Source organism: Homarus americanus, unplaced genomic scaffold (genome assembly GCF_018991925.1).
Source record: "Homarus americanus isolate GMGI-L3 unplaced genomic scaffold, GMGI_Hamer_2.0 scaffold25827, whole genome shotgun sequence".
In the NCBI taxonomy this organism is placed as follows: Eukaryota; Metazoa; Arthropoda; class Malacostraca; order Decapoda; family Nephropidae; genus Homarus; species Homarus americanus.
Genome location: NW_024738300.1, coordinates 1,609,794 through 1,631,932, shown reverse-complemented (window position 1 = coordinate 1,631,932; position 22,139 = coordinate 1,609,794). Strand labels below are relative to the sequence as shown.

The window sequence follows — 22,139 nt, the reverse complement described above, 5'->3', positions numbered from 1 at the left end:
GGCCGTTCAACAGCACCCATGACTCCATGGACCGCCTCCACGTCCTAAACGCAGCTGCTGGTATTTCTGCCTCACACTTCTCTGGTGCGACAGCTGCTGAGGGCTTCATGACCGGCATAGAAGCATGACCGCCGCCAGCAACTAGAGACGCCATCTGAGCCATCAATGCACTCATGGCCTGCTGCTGGGCGCGCTTGGTGTCCCCCGCCGGTGTAGAGAAGCCCTGGCGTCCCCTTGAGGGCGTCGAGAATCGTGGACGTGTAGGGGCCATGTCAGCGTTCTTGTCAGGGCTGTAATGGCGTGTCGGGCCCGGACATATCCTACTCACTGCGCCATGTGAGAGGTTGGAGTCATAGACCACGTTCTTTGTAGACTTTATTCTAACAGCGTCAGCTGGTGACTGGCAACCGGGCGCTGCCAAAGACAAGCCCCCATCTCAACATGGGAAAACATATCGTACGATGGTACAATCTTACTCCAAGTCAAGTGAGAAAATAAAGTCCAGTAAATTCCGACCGGTTACATATATAATATACTATAGGACTAGCCGTGTGTCTGTCTGTCTGTCTTTCTGTTTGTGTGTGTGTTCTGGGCAGCCGAAACGGCAAAATCGTTTATCATCAAATTTGGTGGAAAAATCGCAAAAAATTCGTCGAGTGGAACAAACCTGGTCCCATGTCGATGGTTTCCTTAGGAAGGCATTAATTAACCATTTTAGTTAAGCCGGCAAAAGATGTCGCTGTAGGCTGTCAGCCGGACGATTGCAGATATCGTATGGCTCCCTCTTCCTCCCCCCCACTTTTTCCCTTAGCCTACTTTTTTCATGTTGTTTGGATTAGTAAAGGAAGTAAGATGAGTAAACAGAAGAATAAAGAAGGGGGAACAGAAAAGAGTAAGAGATAACAGGTGGGGGGAGGAGCTGAGTTTCATCATGCGTCCGGATGCACAGTTTCAACGTTACCAGAGCTTTTTCGGACCTTACGAGGCCACAGTGTATACTTATTCCTGTGGCTGACTGTACAAGGAAAAGGAGAAGAGATAAAAAGATAATAACAGAGAAGATGGAAAGGGAGAAGAAGAGAGACTGAAGAATTATTATACTTAAGAGGCGAGCGAGGAAAGGAGATGGGAGAGAGGGATAGTGAGAGGTGGAGGTATGAATGGAGGGATGTGTTTTTTAAAGTTCCCAGAATACCATATTAAAATCACCTATTTAATGAGGAAGAAAAAGATGCTAAATATGATGAGTAGTGTAATGGAGAGAGAGAGATATAAATAAAGATAGAGATAGTACGGATAAAAATGGAGAGAGAGAGAGAGATTGAGAAGCGGACAAACAAAAGACATAGACTTAATACAGACAGATTCAAGGAGACAGATAGACAGACTTATGAAAGACAAAGAAAACATATAAGACAGACACATACATACAGATAGACAGACATGACTACAATAGACACACGGCGAATATAGACAGTGAAATACAGGAGGGTGACAAAAATAAAGATTCATACATGCACAAATAGACAATATGGCAACTAACATGACAGACAGACACACAGAGTGATGTTTCCTTGATAAAAAGGTCAGGGAAATAACTATTGTTTATTTATGTGTAAGAGGATAAGATGTGATAAGATTTTTCAGAATTCTCCCGAGAAACTAATAGCGACTAGAGATGAAACTTAGGGGCTCAAAATGCGGTGAAGATCGGAAAATTACGAAGATATTCAGAAAAATCCCTGAGGAAAGCTTTGCCTATGGCAATTTACTAACGTATTTTCACTGCGTAATTCGTACTATTTATGTCGCTATGCATGATTGTTCTACCCCCCTTCATTTAGAGGGCTCTTCTCTTTACGTAGCAAACGCTTTAGAAAAGTATTTAAAATAATATTTTGGTGTAAAGTAATACCAATTACTTGGTAAAAATCAGTATCTGGCACCTTTCTCAACTAGCTAATCACAGGACCAGTGTACCTTAAATGTAAGTGCAGTTACCGACAAGTGAGACAGGTTCAATCGTGAGTTGCTCTCGCGCCCCTTACCGGCGTGTATCTTAAAAAGAGTTTTTTTAATCCTAAGGCTCCACCATTTATAAGCCGATACTATTAAACAAAAACTAATGGTGCAATCACATATTGTGAATAACTTAACATATATATTTTCTTTATATTTGGCTTGGTTTATAATTTGATGATTTATCTTTAAAAAATATTTGGAGGAAAAAATGGTAAGTTAGGAAAAAATAATTCACCCCAAAGTAAAACAATAATAAAAATAAGCAAACTATACTCCACATAAATTTCTCTGTTATCAAGCGAAAAGTTATGGAGAAGTAAGATTTTGAATGTTGATAAGCATATAAGGGAAAAATCGGGTATCAGGGATTAAGGAAGTGGCAGAACAATGCATATGGAAACCTTAATTGCTGATGGGAAATTGATATTGATTGACCAATTATTAACGAACTTCGTGCTTCAGCCGGATGCTCCTCCTAACATATTTTTTTGCGGTGTACATATATTTGATTCAGTTATATGTAAAATCGTGAAGAGGATAACAGTGTTCCTATGGTGCAGTAACTAAGGAAACCGTAGAAAATTAAACATAATGGAGTCTTACAATAAAAATTTACTAGATAATTTGTTATAAAAGAACCTGAGAACGGACGTATGAATGAGAGGTGTGCTGGCAGTAGTGAAGGCTTCAGAGACGTCACAACCATCAGATCAGAAGGATACATCCGGAGAAACTTGACCACCTTAAGGCGCCCTACTGTTGGTCCCATTACTGTGGTAAAATCAGACTGCTCCCGTTGGAGTTGGCCGACCATTCCGGTGAAGTTGCCGTCCTTCTCATCACCAAAGGAACGGTCAGGCTCACCGTATATGTCAAAGCTGGTTGTGGGATTGGTAAATAACAATAATTAACTTAAATATACTGGTATATACAGGACTCTAATGATTTCAGAGCATATTCACCCGAGACATACCTGTAAAAATAAATAGATTTTATTGCAATACAGTACATTACTTTATATACGAGTACAGTATCGATAAAAATCACTTATTTTAAACATTTTCTTTTACATAAGCAAGATGTGCGATTTTTACGTAAAGTTAAGGACAGCTGAGAAACTTTGGATCAGTCTTGTGTCGATTGAGTCTCCGGGTTCGACAATGCCTCCACGCACGTCGCTTCTCTGCACGTAGTCCATGTAAGGGAAAACCGGGACTGACACGACCCGCATCTTGTGGCCTCTGAAATTCTGCAGCTGATCTGTATAAACAGATATCATATAGAAATATGCCACTGTTCGTATTCTAGGTTCCATAATTATATCCGATCTCTGTAAAATTGTCGCAAATGGATAACCTTGTCCTGAGAATATGTACTGGGTTTTTTAGTCAACGTCAAAGCAAAATCAAGGATCAAAGGTTTCCAAACAAAATAATATAATGCCATTAGTGTAAACAATTATTAATCGATAGTAAAAATACTTTCACAACCAATCGTCCTTCACAGCAGCTCTGTGAGCTACAGTATGTACTATTTGCTCCTAATGCTATTTACACACTGTGATCTGCTCTTCATTAATATATCGACTATTTTTACTAAATTATCATTGATACTACTCTTGTTACCCTTACCTTGGAAGATGCCTGAGGTGAGGTTCCAGTCTTGGATAAGTTGGACGTCCGCCTCCCCGTTGTTGCAGTACAGACACCGCCTGTACACCCACACACGCTCACTTACTAATGCTGCCAAGTTGGAAAACAGTCAATTATTGTTCGTGAGTATTAAAGTGCCGTCCACTTTAGAACACGGTAAAACATACATAACGAGTAGTGCTAGCCTTGCAAAAACCGTTTGAATTTCGTATTATTTTAGCCTTGCTGAACTTATAACGTCAAAGTCTCTTTTTTACTATACCAAACCTAAAGTAAACGACAATACATAAGTTTATGCGAAGATTTCGATTGAAATAAAAAATATTATCTGAACTTAGAGAGAGTGCACGTGTTGTCTCTTCCAATCTCTGAAATCTCCTTGGATGCAAAATAAACACATACGTCAGCTAGTAACGTCTCACCTTCTTGTGGAAGACTCTTCCTTAGGCGTGAGTTACCCAGGCGTGGTGGGGTGTTAGGGGCGATGTCAGAGAAAGCGAGATAAAGGGCATGGACGGTGTTTCGAAAGATATGGTGGAGGAGGACGTCCCCCACTCCTGGCTTCCCACCCACAACCACCACCCGCGTCTCAGGGAACTTCCACAACTTAGCCGACACAAGAAACCTTTAGAGAGTGACTCATGAATAAAAACGACGTTTCCTCGTATCTTGTATATTCCATGCACAAAAAAAATAAAATAATATATATATATATATATATACAGGTGTATATATATATATATATATATATATATATATAGAGAGAGAGAGAGAGAGAGAGAGAGAGAGAGATGCATTCGAAAATTACCTAAGGACGAGGTGAGTATTAATGTTGGAAGAAAGGTCGAAGAGGAGTCCCCGGCAGGTGGTTCTGGCGTCTCCCCAGATTCCCTGCAGGAGGTGGTCCTGGGTCAGCTGATCCTGGGAGAGCACTGATCCTGCGTCTACTACCACGCAAGATTCTACAGCTAAACGCATGTGTCTGAGAAACAAAGTTTACTTTAGTATACCCATGGAGGTCCACCACCTCTACCAGCACTAGCAAGGTTTGGCAGTGGACTACTGCACTACCCTCGTCATCGCCACCTCCTGCCACCGGCAGTCCCCCACCCACCTCGCTCAGTCAGCCACTACAACAAAATTCAACCCATAAAAGCCCGCACCGTTAGATATAAGAAAAGCACCATCCCATCTACTGTTAAAATAATAAACACCTCCTGATTTATGTACTGTACAGCCCTGTAAATGTATTCAATGCATATTATATCATTATGTCTAAATCAAATGTAAGTCTGTATATTTTTAGCCACCGGCTGCAACTCTATTAATAAACCGTCTATGATTATTATTATTATTATTATTATTATTATTATAATTATTACACACTGACACACACACACACACACGCACACACACACACACACAGATGGAATAAAGTGTTCTAAAATACTGTAAGGAAAAATAATGTACAAGAGACAGGAAGATTTTTACCTACAGTTTAGGTCCCAGGTGGATAAAGTTAACCTGATGAGGTATTGAATAAATTGGGAATTGAATAAAATCTGAGGCATTAGGATAGACAGTGTTAAGAGATCATCAAGAGCTGTGGCCGCAGATACAGAGGTCCCAAACTGGAGGGTATGGGCACTTAAAACGTTTGAAGGATGAAGTCAATGAATTTATATGACTATTGGGTTGAAGCTCATGCGGGGCTATTGATTATACCATATGTCAAATAATGCCGCTTCCCATCACTACCAAATTCAATCAACCAGCAAAATGTTTTACTAATATAATTCGGAAACGGACAAAATGGTACAGAGGGAACCAATGACTCCACAAGTATTCCCGACCATTCAAGAGTTAACTATATAATTTCACCTGATCAAAATGGACAGGACGTGTGAGTGTGGTGTAGTAGAGATGAGCACCAGGTGACAGCCGATGAGATGGTGCTCCACCACCTGACTCACCATCACGCCCACATCCACGCCCACCTGCTCCACGGGTCCACCCACATCCTGGCTAATTACAGGAGCAGCGTTCATCACCATGGCAGCCAGCATTATTATATGATATTCGAAGGATAACATCACCTCACCTAGAACATAAATATATATATATATATATATATATATATATATATATATATATATATATATATATATATATATATATATATATATATGTATATATATATATATATATATATATATATATATATATATATATATATATATATATATATATATATATATATATATATATATATATATATATATACAGTCAGATACCGGCGGGCTATACTGATAACGATTTATTTGTATATATATATATATATATATATATATATATATATATATATATATATATATATATATATATATATATATATATATATATATATATATATAGAAACTTCTGTCTGGACATAAACGTGTACATATACTGTAGATCATAACAATTCATATTAATGAAAAGTTTCATACAACCTTGTCAGTGTTCCCCGTGTAATCAACTCTTTAAAAAATTATAAGGGAATCGGACCTTGAACCTCTGCTTGTGAACAGGGATTGCTACCACCGCACCACAAGGACAACGAAAGCAATCCTAGGCTTTGTTTTATTTCACAGCCGGAGTCTCTAACCTGTTCCTGTAAACACAGAACCCCGGTGGAAGCCCACGTTGCTTCAGAATAAGATGAATGAACAGGCTATGTGTGAGAAAAAAGAATCAAGAAAGCCTAGGACTGTGAGTGTTGTCCTGTGATGCCATGTTAGCGATTCCTGTTCACACGCCGATGCCCAGGGTTCAATTCGAGACTTGTGTGTATAATTATAATATTCAGTATATCTATCTATGTATCTATCTATCTATCTATCTATCTATATATATATATATATATATATATATATATATATATATATATATATATATATATATATATATATATATATATATATATATATATATATATATATACAGTCAGATTAAATAACGAGGTGTAGTACCAACAGAATCCAGGAGAATAGCGAATGTAATACCGATAAAGCCTTTCAAGAAGGGAGATAGAACACTATCCTCTAACTACCGTCCAATCAGTCTAACATCAATTGTAGCAAAATTACTGGAAGCATTCATTTCAAACTCTGTTCGAAATCACCTGGTGAAGCACAAGTTGATCAATGATTCCCAACATGGCTTCACAAGCGGGAGTTCATGTCTAACTAATCTATTAACATTCTTTTCATCTCTTTTCGAATCAGTGGACGAGGGGCACAATTATGATGTGGTATATCTCGACTTTAGCGAAGCCTTCGACAAAGTCCTCCATGAAAGACTTATAAGAAAAGTGGAGGCTCATGGCATTAACGGAGATATTCGAAAATGGATTAGGGTGTGGTTATAGGACAAGAAACAGCGAGTGAGCATTAACGGCACTAAATCCCATTGGAGCAACGACAGTAGTGGAGTTCCTCAAGGCTCAGTACTCAGGCCATTATTATTTATTATATACATAAACGACATAAATATCGGCGTTGACAGCAACATAAGTAAATTTGCTGATAACACTAAAATAGGACGTGTAAATAAATCTGACGATGACTCCACAAAACTACAAGAAGATCTAAACATATTTTTCGAATGGTCTGAAAAATGGCAGATGAAATTTAATGTGGACAAATGTAAAGTACTCAGTATAGGAGATGTAAACAGGCAAACCAGATACCATATGAGCAACGATGTTATTGAGGAATCCAACTGCGAGAAAGATTTAGGAGTAATGATAAGTAGGAATCTTAAGACAAGTAAACAATGTGTATTTGCTCGAAACAAGGCTAACAGAGTACTTGGGTTCATACACAGGAGTGTTAGTTACAAGACTAGCGAGGTCATCTCAAAACTATATCTTGCGCTTGTGACACCCCACGTGAATTACGCAGTTCAATTCTGGTCACCGTATTACAGAATGGATATAGAATCATTGGAAAGAATTCAGTGGAGAATGACAAGACTAATCCCGGGAATTAGGAATCTTGAGTAAAGAGACAGGTTAAACCTTCGCAATTTGCACTTCCTCGAGAAACGTAGAGTGAGGGGCGATATGATCGAGGTGTATGAATGGAAGTCAGGGCTGAACAAAGGGAACATTGCAAAGGAACTCAAACTATCCAACCAGGAGCGAACTCGTAACAATGATTTTAAATTAGACATATTTAGATTTAGGCTCGAAATAGGTAAACATTGGTTTGGAAATAGAGTAGTGGATGAGTGGAACAAGTTACCAAACATAGGTTAGAGGGATATATGAGCAATAGGGGTTGGGTGTAAATGGGACTGCCCAGTGTGGGCCAATAAGCCTGCTGCAGTTTCCTCCATTCTTATGTTCATATATATCATAACAGTTATTGAAAAATATTATTTGTGCACCTCCCCCCCCCCCCTCTCTCTCTCACTCTCTCTCTACGAATCTGCTTATTTTATGGCAATGGGAAGGGGGTTTTATGGGTGAATATTATGCTGTTAGATCGCATCCGGTTAACTGTGGCAAAAGTAAATCACATCACACAAAAGGTTGGCCACCCCTGCTATAGTCTGTTAAAACCACTCATAGACATCAGCTGATATTCATGTGACAGAAAAACACGTATGGTAAAGTTAGTAATATAGGTCACTACAAGTCACCAAATTATCAAATTCTTCTCAGTGAGAAAACCAAAGAATTCCTACAGTGAAACATTAGTTTCTAGTGCAATATTATTGATTTTCTTCACATTACCTCTTTATCAAAATTAAACTAAAAATATAAATGCCATCATCCACCACGAGTTTGTGGGAAAGCAGTAGGTTAAATTTGGTTCTTAATCCTTGTTTACTTTATAATATAAAACTATAGGTCTTATAATTAGCCATAATATTGTTTTTGTTTTCTAATAATTTAACAACTACACTTTATATATCGTTAACACATCAAAGTAAACACTCTGATTTAAATATGTTTCGGGGACAACATAGCAGCCACCATGCAGGTGCATGACGATAGCATTATTGACCGTTCACCTGGTACTGTACATTCAAAACATTAATTATATGTTAATTCTTCAGCTGAAAGTGTCCATGCTTCTTACCCATGCCATATAAAGCCTTTCAGCAGCCTTTTACTAAAATTGAACTTAATGTCCAGTTTCATTAAGTCTTTTAGATTATTAAATGCCTTTTTTACGTGCCTTATTCTTGTTTTGATTTCTTCCATATGTCATGGGTTGCGTTAGGCTTACCCACGCAACCAACTCCAAAGTTTGTTTTACTAGAGATAAGGCCATGACTATGACATTTTTTTTTTCCATTAGTGGTATGTTAGCCAGTCTATAGGGGGAGGCCATTGAGACAGTGTTGTACTGTTCATCGCCTCACGCAAAAAAACCACATTTTGGGTAGTATCCCCTAGGCCATGAGTTAGTTAAGACGTCGTCCCCACCCTTTCCCTCCTGAAGGAAATTGGACACCATACAGAGTCCTCCACCGCCACCCCATCCTGTGGACCGTCAGTGACACGAGACTAAGTGTGCTAACCCAGGTTGTTATCCACATGGAAATATCACTTGTAGATGCCTGCTTGCGACAAGAACAATACAGGCTGGCTTATCAGACCTCAAGTAAATGGTTAATCAAGTCACTCTTAGAGTTCTCCTGCACGACACCCGTCTACAGTGACCGTGATCGACAGGAGACTAATTGTTCTATCCCAGGTTGTTATCCCCATGGAAATATCTCGTGTGGATACCTGATTGCGAGAAAAGCAATTCAGGCTGGCCTACTGAACGTAAGTGGTTAATCAAGTCACGCTTACCAGTTCTCCTTGCCGCGACAACCGTCTACAGTGACTGTCAGTGACGAGAGACTATGTGTTATTGCCCGTGGAAAGAAGTTCTTGTGCGGAAGCCTGGTTGGAACAAGAGCAATCCAGGCTGGCAGCAAATATATCACTTGAAGAATTAAGGCTTTGTCAAGTCATACCCATAGTAGAGTAATCACATGTGTCCCCTAGATGAAAATTCCCTCTTTTAGAAGATTAATTTTATTACAGCGTGAATATGAGTGATTCATATATCCATGCAAATTGTAAGTCATTGTATGGAAACTTGCCAAATAAATGTTGGTGCAATTTTCTGCCCGTATCTGTGATCCTATCTTATTATTACTAAAGGTAATGACTGATTGGTTATGACAAAGTATAACCAATAACTTAGATGGATGTTGGAAATTAATGGAACTCATTAAATCATCATTTATCAAGTATAAACCATGGAATGTCGAGTGGTATAGTGAATTTCTACGTAGATACACCATAATATCCTGTAAGTAACCAGTGTGAAGGCATCGATCTCTACGGTAAGAAATATCTGAAACACAATATATCATAACCTCATATAACATCAACAACCTAGACTTTACAATAAAACCATGACACCATACATCTACCATCACAGCTAATGTTACTTCCAAATTATCAAAAATTTCCACTAAGTTCACTGTTGCCTACGATAATTTTTATTCTAGGAATTATTTCCAATTTGGAAATGGCCATTACTTTACTATTTACAGCATTAACTGTACAGATGCCTTAGCTACTTCATTCCTATGCAGTTGCTTCAAGTATATAAGGGATTCATTCGTCCTAATTTGGAGTACTGCTCTCATATCTGGGGTGGCTCTTCTTCTGTTCAGCTGTTAAATAGGGTGGAATAAAAGGCATTTCGTCCTATAAACTCTCCTCCTTTAGTTGACAATCTTTTTTACCTTTCTCTTCGACACAATGTTTCTTTACTCTCTCTCTTTTACAGGTACTTTATGGGGCAATGTTCGGTGGATTTGGCATCCTGTATACCTCAGGCAAGGCCATGGGCTCGTAACACACGTCTTGCCTGCGGGGCCCACCTTTTCTCTGTGGATGTCGGTCACACTAGAATAACCCGAGTGTAGTACATCCTTCTTTCCTCACACAGCCAAACTGTGGAATGCTCTGCCTTCTTCTGTGTTTCCATACTCATATAATCTGTCTCACTTTAAAAAGCTAGTTTTCCATCATTTTCGCGGTGTAGATTAATACAACCTTTTCCTCTTCTATTTTTAATTTCTCTCTTTTCTTATTTTTTCGCTCTACGAGGCCTCGTTGTGGGTCGTTGATCTGTGCCCGGCTTAGCTAATCCCCATAAAAAAAAGAAAAAAAAAGGTACTTCCGCCTGGGAAGATATTAGAACCAGAATGTATTGTCCAATGGTAGACCCTGTTGCCATATGGCATCACGAAAATTGTGACCAAGTCCCAGGTTGCTGATCTATCTTTCTGCTTCATTTACACACAATTGCAGGGTGTCAATTGTCTCTCTTACTTTTGACAACACAACAAATATAACCTTGCTCACTCCTCATCTGTTCGACTTTGTTCTACTCTTTTATTCTCCTATGATATCAGTTGACAATAATATTAAAGCGGGGCCTTCTTGGATGGGTCCCACTGGTCGGGAAGGTTGTGGACCCCAGGTCCGACCTGATCGGGTCTAGGACAACTGGCCGCCGCCATCTGGCCGGAGCCCAACTGGCCGCGGGAAACTCGCCGCGGCCGACTGGCCGCCATATGGAACTTTTTGTTGACAACCTAACCTAACCTAACCTAACCTAACCTAACCTAACCTAACCTAACCTAACCAAACCTAACCAAACTGGGCTGCGGCCAGATGGCGGCGGCCAGTTGTCCCATTCCCGACCTGATCATCAAACTACTGGGGCCTCAAGTGAAGTCACCGCGGTTGCTGGAGGATCGGCTCTTTTCACACTTCATTTTCCAACATTCGCGGCCTGAGAGACAATTTTCCTTCTGTGGAGCACCATCTATTAACTTATTCCCTGACCTCTTACAAATATCTGAACATCAACTGACCAAAGCAGCTTCACCTAAACTTTTTAAAGTCCCCAACTACACCCTTTATACCTCCTTCCGTTCTAAGGGAGGTGTATGCGCCTACTGCAACACACGTACACCTATAGCTCGACTCACGGATCTTGAAACCTCTCTTTATGACGTCATCTGGCTCAAAATATATCTACCAACTATGACTATTTTTCTTTGTTTCCTATACTGTTCTCCCAACTCTACCAACTATTTGGAACTCTTTGACTAGCATCTCTTCTTGCTATGAGTCGTTGCTATCCACACACACCAACACCGAGATCCTCTATCTAGGGGATTTCAATGTACATCACATAGAGTGGCTTGGCTCTGCAAGGGATGACCCAGAACAAATAATCAAGCACCCTACACGCGTTCCAGATCGACACGATCAACTTACTAACATTCTTTATCTTTGTTTTAGCTCTAACCCTTCACACTACTCTTACTCAATCTCTGCCCCCTTAGGGTCTTCTGATCACAATCTTATTTCTATTAATTCAAACTGGGCACGACCACCTCCCCCACCCCCCTCTAAACGCCAAATATGGCACTATCGGAGGGCAAACTGGCAATCCTTGCGAGAATTCTTTTCCGATTTTCCTTGGAATGAATGTTGCTTTTCCAATCGGGACGCCTACGTATGTGCTGACAGCACTGCTGGGTGGTATGAGTGCATTTATCCCATCTTATACCAAACCTTTCACTTTACAATCATGGTGTGTTCGCTCCTGTTCTCTTACATGTAGGGAGAGAGATAGGGCGTATCAAGTAGTGAAACTATCTTCTTCTCCTATTACCCACCTCTCCTTCATTGCTTCTAGGAATCGTAGTAATGCTATTCTTAAAAAGTGGCATGAGAAATATTTATAAAAAAGAAAGACCGCTGTCCTGACTAACTCTTCTTCTAGTAAATCCTTCTGGTCGTAAACCAAAAACATCTGTAATAACTACTGCACTCCTTCTTTTCCTCCTCTCTTCCGACCAGATAGCGCTATAGCCAACTCTCCCTTTGATAAAGTCAATCTCTTTGGCACCTTATTCTCTTCTAACTCCACCTTAGACGATTCAAACTCTATCCCTCCTACTCCTGCTCCTCCTGCTGAACCTATCTCCACTCGTAGGTTTGCTGGACCGGACGGAATACCCCGTCGTGTTCTAAGGGAGTGTGCTGAACCTCTAGCCCCTGTGCTTGCTCGAGTCTTTCGCCTTTGCCTTCAAACCCAAACGTTTCCTTCTTCTTGGAAGCATGCCTGAGTTTCAGCTCATCCCGAAGAAGGGTGACCATTCTAATCCCTCTAACTACAGCCCAATTGCCCTAACTTCATCCCTCTCTAAGATTTTCGAAACTATCTTAAACTCTTATTTTCTCCGTCACCTTGAACGCCTTTCGCTTTTGTCGGATCACCAGTATGGCTTTCTCCAGGCCAGATCTACTGCTGATCTGTTCTCCTACTGCACCCATCTTTGGCCATCCTCTCTTAGGGATTATAGGGAAACTTTCGTCGTGGCCCTCGACATCTCCAACGTATTTCACAGGGTATGGCACAAATATTTGCTTTCTAAACTTCCCTCTTATGGTTTCTCTCTCCCATTTTGTTCTCTAATTTCTAGCTTCCTTGAGAACTGAACCATGGCAATTGTTGTCGAGGGATCGACTTCTACTCTTTCTCTACCAATAGTGGGGTCCCACAGGGTTCTGTTCTTTCACCTACTCTCTTCCTTCCTTTAATCAATGATTTAATTCACATTACGACTAATTCTATCCATTCTTACTCTGATGATTCTACTCTTCACTCTTCTTCACATACTGTATATCCCTTCCCCCTAATTCCCAAACTATATATGTTTCTAGAACTGATATCATTTTGACTATCAATGCGGAACAATGCAGCATCTCCGAATGAGGAGGTAGAAATTTGGTTAAATCCAATAGAAATATTACTCAGTATGTACCTATTCCACTTTCCAGATTAGATGATCTCCCACCAATCACATTTCAGGACGCAATCATTCTGCCAAATTCTAAAATAGAAATGCTAGGCCTCACCATTTCCTCTAATATGTCAGGGATGCTACACATGCACAACTTTGCTAAAGCTGCCTCCCGAAAGCTGAGAATGATTTACAGATGCCGTAGCTACTTCACTCCTGAGCAGTTGCTTCAAGTTTATAAGGGATTCATTCGTCCTAAATTGGAGTCCTGTTCTCATATCTGGGGTGGCTCTTCTTCTGTCCAACTGTTAGATAAGGTGGAATCAAAGGTATTTCGTTTTATTGACTCCTCTCTTTTATTGATAACCTTCCATCCATTTCTCTTCGCCTCAGTGTTGCTTCACAGTCTGGCTCGCGCGTCAGGTCAGGTCAGGTCAACACGGCTGGCCATGACATATTCTCCGATCTAAAGTGTTATTGGTGGGGACATACTCGCTGTGTGGGAGCGGGAATTTGACAATGTGTCCGTGAATATCGGATGTCACCTTAAGCATTGCCACCCAAGGTTTCTTCTCATCCCCTACGGCATAAATTGTAAATATTCCGTGTGTTCACCGGCTGGGTCAGTGGTGGGATAATGAGGAGGCTCGGCGCCAAGGTCAGTGTCGTTAGGCCTACTTTGACAGGGGTGGTCCCGAGACTATCGCCCCTATGGGGCCGAGAGTGCTGCCCATGCGGTCGCCCCCACCCCCACCCCCACCATAGTAACGGACACGGACACTTAATGTAGGGTCTCGACGAACCAAGTGAGGATGGTCTGAGGTGTTGTGCAGTCAGAAAAACAGAGTTACTATTAAGAACAAGTGAAGTGTAATAATAGTGCTTATAAACTGAGAATACTCCTGTTACCTTAGTCGCCCCCCCCCCGACACCACACTCCCTCCGCTCCCAGGAGGCCCTCCTACCCTCACACCGTTGATGTCAGGCTCCCCTCTCCCCTTGTCCTATAAGAGGGTTTACGCCTCAAAGACATCGCTGGCCTACATGTCGCCTCTGTGCCCCAGTGTATATGACCTAGATTTCATCTAAATCTAACCATGGCAGGAGTCATCGCTGGGCGGCGCTCTGCCTATGTCCTTGATGAAGAAGATGAAGAGGACAGTCATAGCGACACTGAAGCTGGCTTTCAGAAGTTTCAGACACGTCAGCAGAAACGCAAGATGAGGACCCAGGGAAGGAAGCAGAGGAGAGCCAATAGGGGCATCCCCCCTCTCCCATTGCTCCCCGGGCTAAGTACATGCGCCTTGCCTTCCCCGAGAACGCAACCAATTTGATGAAGATTAATTGGTTGACTGCCCTGAATAAGGATTATGGCATGGCTAAGCTGAATGTTGTCGTGCCAGGTAACACCCCTCGTTTTGTCTATGTAGGCCGAGAGGAGACAGAAGCTATCCAACGCTTCATTGATGGTAAGGTCGGTTCAATACAGCTTATTAAGCGAGATGAACCTGTTCGACCCCAAAAAATGAAGGAATACCTTGTCACCCAATTCCCCAAGGGTATTCCCCCCAAGAGAGCTCTGTCACTTCAGGGCGTCCACAGTGCAAGAAGACTCTATAAGGATGGTGCACAACTTAGTAGGATCATCATTGTTTGGAAAAGGAAGGAACCACCTCCTGAGAAGTACAGCTTCTTTGGCAGCACGTACGGTACCCCTAGTAACATCAGTCGGTGGATTCCTCCCCCTGTGGTGTGCTACAACTGCTTTGGGGTCAATCATGTGGCGAAATACTGTCACAAGCCAGCCACCTGCGGCTACTGCGCAGGAATGCATAGCACAAGCAGCTGCCCCATCAAGGAAGGTGCCTCTCAGGACGGAAGAGAGCAGGACTCCCCATTTGAGTGGCAGTGTGCCAGATGCAGGAAGAAGGGTGTGACGGCCTGGCATCCAGGTTGCCTTGGGAGCCCGCCTCCACCCACAATAGCGGTCACACTCAGTGACGCCAACGCCAACGCTACAGGGTCGCCGCCAACGCCTGAAATCAACAGCGACACCTCCCCACCCAGGAGGCAGTGTTACAGGTGCAGGGAGGAGGGTGTGACGGCCTGGCACCCCAGTTGTCCTGGGAGGTCGCCTCCATCCACAATAGCAGTCCCACTCAATGATGCCAATGCGGCCGGATCGCCTCCACCACCTGAAGTCAACAGGCACAGTGACTCTCCTTCGTTAGCCAATGCAGGTCAGGTTAAAGCCTGCCAAGTAAGTGTACCAGTGAACAATGACAGTGATAGTGTTAGTGGAGCTTCTGAAGGAGCTCGTGCCTCCTCTCATAATGATGCCAACTTGAGGGTGAGTAGCCAGAGCGAGACCGATAGTGATGGTAGCATGGATGGGGAGAATGAGCCCCAGACTGCCAGCGTGGTCTCTATAATAGTCCCAGGTCTGCAGACTGTTCATGACCCTGTAAGTTTTCCATTGTTTACGGAGGAGGAACTCGCGGGGCTGATGAAGGAACCCGCGTATAAAAATCCTACTGGAATAAGGGCTGTGAAGAACATTATCAGGAAATCCAGAGGTACAGAAATTGAAATGGTCAGCTTATTGGTCAGGCTGATCTATGAAGCCAGCGTGCGACTCTCTACGTTAAATTCAAGGTGGGAAAAGTAACACGAACGCTTAGGTTCATTTCATGGAACATCCGGAGTGTTAATCGCAGAATTAATGATCTACAATGGTTTGTTAAAGTTTTTGACATTGATGTAATTGGCTTACAAGAACCTTACACGTCCAGCACCCAGAAGAAAGTTGCACCCAGGATAGCTGGGTTTACAGCATATAATAGTGGAGCAGGAAGTGGCCTGCTCACATATGTAAAGAATGGTCTGGTCTGTAAATGGATTAAAACTCACAATGATGAAAGTATTCACTATCAACAATTTACAGTAAAGACAGCAAACAGTCAATTTTCGCTGTATAACATCTATGTTCGGTGTAATGAACTGCGAACGGACGTGTTACCAAAGCCATCAGGTAACAATGCTATGCTGTGTATGGGTGACTTTAACTCTCGTCACACTGTCCTCGGTGATGTCCAGTGTAACTCTAATGGGAGGGTGTTCGTGAATTACATCAATAATCATAATATCACTGTATACGACACAGACAAAGTGACACATCTGATGGGGGGCAGACTTGATTATGTGATTGGGTATAACCTAGTAGACAGTAATGTCAAGGCTAAGGTCATCTCAGACTACCTTGTCAGTGATCATTATGCAATACTTACTGAATACACTGTTGCTGATGTCAAGTGTGAACCCCATCCTAAGCTCAGAATTAATATCCCAGATAATCGAAAACTGCACTTCAAGGCCTACATCCACAGATGGTATGCTGGATATACACCTGGGTCAGTGGATGAATTTTGCTGTGATCTTGTAAATGTCATTACCACATATTATACCACCTGGGTTAAGTCAAGGAGGAAGGGGGGCAGCACTAAACCACCTCTGTGGACACATGACCCCATCCTCACCAAAGAAGGAGAGAATGTAAAACAGCTTGCCAACACTTATAAGCAAAATAAAACTGTGATAACCTTTTGGCATTCCTCAAAGCTAACAGAGAATTTCGTGAACTCAAAGGTCAGGTGAGAAACACTTATTGGGAACAATTCTTACAGGGGATTAATAGAACAACCACTCTAGCAGAAATGTGGAAGAAAATTAGAGCCATTACCAAGTCACCCACCCCAGTCCAGCTTCATCACAGCCCTGCAGAATATGCTGACATGCTATTAGACCAATGGTCTAGTGTGTCACGAATCATTTCCCTGCCTCCTGACATACAACAATATCTTAACACCTCACACATTAATAGGGGTTTCAATATTGAAATAGCCTGTTCCTCACCAGACCTTACCGACCAGTTTCCTATAACGCACCACGAACTAACAACAGCACTAATGATAGGTGAGTCATCCTCCCCTGGTGAGGATGGCATAACCTATAACACCCTGAGATTGTTGAATGAGATCCCTAACCATCCACTGCTTGACCTGTATCAAATGAGCCTCACACAGGGTATTCTGCCTAAGACATGGACTCATGGAAACATAGTTCCAATCCCTAAAGCTAATTCTCCAAACTTCAGGCCAATTTCACTTACATCCTGTATGTGTAAAGTCCTTGAAAGAGTTGTTCTAAACCGTCTCATGTTTCAAGTCAGAGACAAACTCGCCCCTAATCTGTACGGGTTCATGCCCGGGCGTAGCACACAGACATGCTTTGCAGAATATCTTGTTCACTCAAAAGATAAGACACAAACAGCCTTCATAGACCTTAAATCAGCCTTTGATGTAGCTAATAGAGACATTATACTTGAGCAACTAGCTAATTTTGGCATACAAGGTAACCTCCTGACATGGATAAAGGGTTATCTGTCCAACAGGTATGCCAGTGTTCTGTTTAGGGGAGTTAAAAGTACCAGAATGAGATCATTTGAGCTGGGCACGCCTCAGGGAGGAGTGTTAAGTCCTATGCTCTTTAATATACTGATGCACAAGCTTATTGCTGACATTCCAGTTCATAAAAGTGTTGCAGATCTCCTGAAACTGAATGTCCCAATCACCCCAGACGAACCTATTAATGCCATTCCTCCTTGGCTGGACATATCAGTTCCTATTAATTACACTCCTGTTGGTAGTAAGCAAATGTTAAACACCGATGTGGTGAGATGTGTCACACTAGAAACTATTAACAGACACATAGATAGTATTAAATCAAGTGAATGTTATGCTTTTACTGATGGTTCTGTGCAGACAAACACAGGTAGAACAGGCTGTGCAATTGTAATATATAAAGAAAAAGAGATGATAGTGTCAAACAAACAAAGGCTGAACAACTGGGCCAGCACAACACAAACTGAACTAACTGGAATCTACTTAGCCACAGACTACCTCAAAGAAAATGGAGGTGGGGTGATATTCTGTGACTCTCAAAGTGCTTTGAAATCAATGAACAGCCCGTCAGGCTCTATGTCTAAAGTTGCATGTGATATTAAAAGGAATGTGATAACTGCCAATGAGAACAACTTTCGTATCGAATTTGTGTGGATTCCGTCCCATGTTGGAATCAGGTATCATGACCGTGCTGATAGACTGGCCAATGAGGCATGTAAGAAAGAAAATGTTGACCGCGACCTTGGTCTGTCCAATGCCGTAATTAAAAACATTCAAGTCAGAATCATGAACTCTGATCTAGAAGAAGTGAGAAATGCAGAGAGACCTGACAGTTGTAGCATTAGTAAATATGACAAATTTTGTAACAAGAGGTACCGGTATGGCCAGCATAAGGACAGAACCAGACAATGTGATGTAGTCGTGGCCAGAATTAGGCTAGGATACAGACACATCTGGCAAGTTAGTAACGCTGTACCCATACCGGAACACTCAGCATGTAAACTTTGTGATAAACCTTTAAAGCATACACTTGAACACTATATTATTGAATGTGACACTGTCAAAGACTTCAGGCCACCTGACTTACTGTATCTTGAACTATGTAATTACTTCATTGAATCAGGTGTGCTTGAGGACATTCTTGCTGTTTATCCCAAATTTGCTAGCCCACACTGATTAGTCTTCAATTAGAATATGACTCCAATGTATGTGATCCACTGACCCATATATGCTGCTGGTGAATGTGATGTATTTCCTTCTTTGTGTACGAACCTCTGTCCTGTATGGCAGTGAAAAGTGACATTACCCACATGAATCTGACCGACGTATATGTATGTATGTGTGCGTGTGTGCATGTATATGTACGTGTACATGTATATGTGTATGTATATACGTATATGTATGTATATGTGTGTGTGTGTGTGTTTACATATATGTATATGTACTGTCAATGAATATGATGCAACTCTTTGTGTACGAACCTCTGTCCTGCATGGCAGTGAACAGTGACATTATCCATATGAATCGGACCTCTATACATTTATAGTTGTTAATGAATATGATGTATTTCTTTGTGTGTGAACCTCTGTCCTGCGTGACAGTGAGAAGTGATACCACCCTCAGTGTCAAGACCTGACTGAATTGCTCGGAATAGGCAAACTGTACTACAAGCTCTGCCAATAAATTTGTTAAACAAACAAGTGTTGCTTCACTTTCTCTCTTTTACAGGTACTTTAACGAGCAAGACAGTGGGCTCGTAACACTCGTCTTGCCCTCGGTGCCCACCGTATCTGTGTCGATGTCGGTCACACCAGAATAACCCTTTATTGCACTGTATATCCATCTTTCCTCACATACAGAGCAAAACTGTGGAATCCTCTGCTTTCTTCTGTGTTTCCACACTTTTACAATCTGTCTCACTTCAAAAAGCTGTTTTTCCGGCATCTTCATGGTGTAAATTAATATAATCTTTTTCTTTTCTATTTTTAATATCTTCTCTCTCTTATTTTTTCGCCCCCTAGGTCCCGTTGGGCTCGATGGGCTATTCCCCGTAAAAAAAATGTCTTTGATAAGAGCAGTATTGTGATAAATGAGGTATTAATCCTTTTTTTTTATTTCTTATTATTAATTACTATATTTCTCTTTACCCTTTATTTCTTTGGTTCTCTTTTTATTCTCTTATCCCTTTCTCTTATTCTTTGCTTCGTATACACAATGAGGGGGAGAAGAGGTAATAAGGAAGAGAGGGAGGAGGTAGGTATGTGGTTGAGCGAGGTGGGATTTTGCCTATGTTCACTCACCTGTGGGTCGCCCCTAGTAACCGATAGGAGGGGAGAGTCAGGGGTGAAGGGAAGAATGATAACCGGGTAATAAGGATAGTATGCATTAATTTAAAACACTAGGGAAAACATGTGATAGTTGTGTTGTTACTTAGGACTCTCTATATCACTACATAGCACCAAAGACTTATATGGCGAATGTTTTACTCAATACAAATAGGGGGAATTAATGACACTTTTTAACGAATCTTCGTTTATAGAACACGTTCTATTAAGATTGACAATTACACTTCAGAGCAAGAACCTACACTCCTAGCGAGTTAAAAGGGGTCACATGAATAACTGCACCTACTAATTACTGTTACTCCACTTGCCATCCAAAGCTGCCATGTTCACTAAAACACGCATACACACACCAACCTAGACTGTCCTATAAACGCCATGTGCTCATGACGTCACTTCTCATAGGCCCTCCTTATTGGTTAAGGCCTATGGCACTCACACTGTTATTGGTCAGTTTGATCAAAACACAAACGACTCTCCAAGAATTACCACCCCATTTCAGTCCTCCCAGCCTTGAGTAAGATACTGGAGAAGCTCGCATGTAATAGACTAAATTCCTTCTGCAATGCAAATAACATCTTTACAGACTCCCAGTTTGGATTTAGAGCAAGAAGGTCGACTGGGAGTGCTCTGCTATCCTTTACTAATAACATCATCAATTCCTTTGATGACAGTCAATTCAAAGTCGGTATATTCTTGGACCTCCGATATTGTCGACCATACCATCCTCCTTTCAAAGCTTGAACATTACGGCGTTAGGGGCCTATCCCACAGTTGGTTTACCTCATATCTGTCCAACAGGATGCAGCATGTCTGCTATAATAATCACCAACCTGACTCCTCGCTAATCTTGTATGGCGTCCCCCAAGGTTCCATTCTCGGTCCAGTACTGTTTTTGTTGTACATAAACGACATAGTCCACGCCAGCACACTCATGAAATACAACTTATTTGCAGACGATAGTAATCTCTGTGACAGCAACTCAAACCTGCATTCCTTGATGAGAACTATGAACACTAAATTGACTGAAGTCAGGACCTGGGTAATACGTAATAAACTGACCTTAAACCTTGAGAAAACCCACTACACGATCTTTCACAGAAGGAAAAACTTACCCTCAGACTTGGACTCCCTGTGCCTTGGTAATGCAGTCCTCAAATGCGAACAAAATATTAAATTCCTCGGAATTATTGTTGATGAGAAACTTAACTGGAGAAACCACACACAAGCCATTCACAATAAAGTCAATAAACAGTGTGGTATCATGTATCACACTCGACAGTCACTCACTCTCACAGCAATGAAAGAAATCTATCATGATCTTGTCTACCAACACCTGATACACTGTTACACACTATGGGGGGCCTCTGGCTCTTCAAAAACACAATCTCTGGTTACTGCACAAAAGAGAGATGTACGGACAATGACCTACTTGAAAAAAAACAGATCACAAAAACGAAAAATTTGCTAAATTAAAAATGTTAAAATTCGAATATATTAACACCTACTGCTGTGCCCTCTTTGGTTACAAATCTATCAATCACTTGCTTGACAATAATTATTTCCAGTTCTGGAATAATTAGAGATACAACTTAAGGCACCCAGACTTACTAAGACCATCCCCCATGTGCTCCTCTCAGTCCCAGACCTCCATAAAATATCACAGTGAGGTGTGGAACAACTTAACCCCACCCATCTGAGCAAAGGCTACGCTCCCTTCCTCTGAAGAGTCTAAATCATATTTAAAAAAATATCTATTGTTTAAGTATTAATATTTC

General features: G+C 41.4%; 1 protein-coding gene across 1 annotated transcript in view; it reads right to left on the bottom strand.

The window, feature by feature from the left end:
* LOC121873911 overlaps window positions 1-22,139 on the bottom strand; it is a 31,689-nt gene that overhangs the window by 1,628 nt on the left and 7,922 nt on the right. The window contains exons 2-7 of the mRNA XM_042377789.1: window positions 5,556-5,775; window positions 4,483-4,656; window positions 4,097-4,299; window positions 3,654-3,764; window positions 3,117-3,282; window positions 2,662-2,900 (exon numbers count right to left, since the gene is read on the bottom strand). Of these exons, the coding sequence (XP_042233723.1) occupies window positions 2,662-2,900; window positions 3,117-3,282; window positions 3,654-3,764; window positions 4,097-4,299; window positions 4,483-4,656; window positions 5,556-5,767 (1,105 nt within the window). The 5' untranslated portion in view covers window positions 5,768-5,775. The remainder of the gene's footprint in view (window positions 1-2,661; window positions 2,901-3,116; window positions 3,283-3,653; window positions 3,765-4,096; window positions 4,300-4,482; window positions 4,657-5,555; window positions 5,776-22,139) is intronic.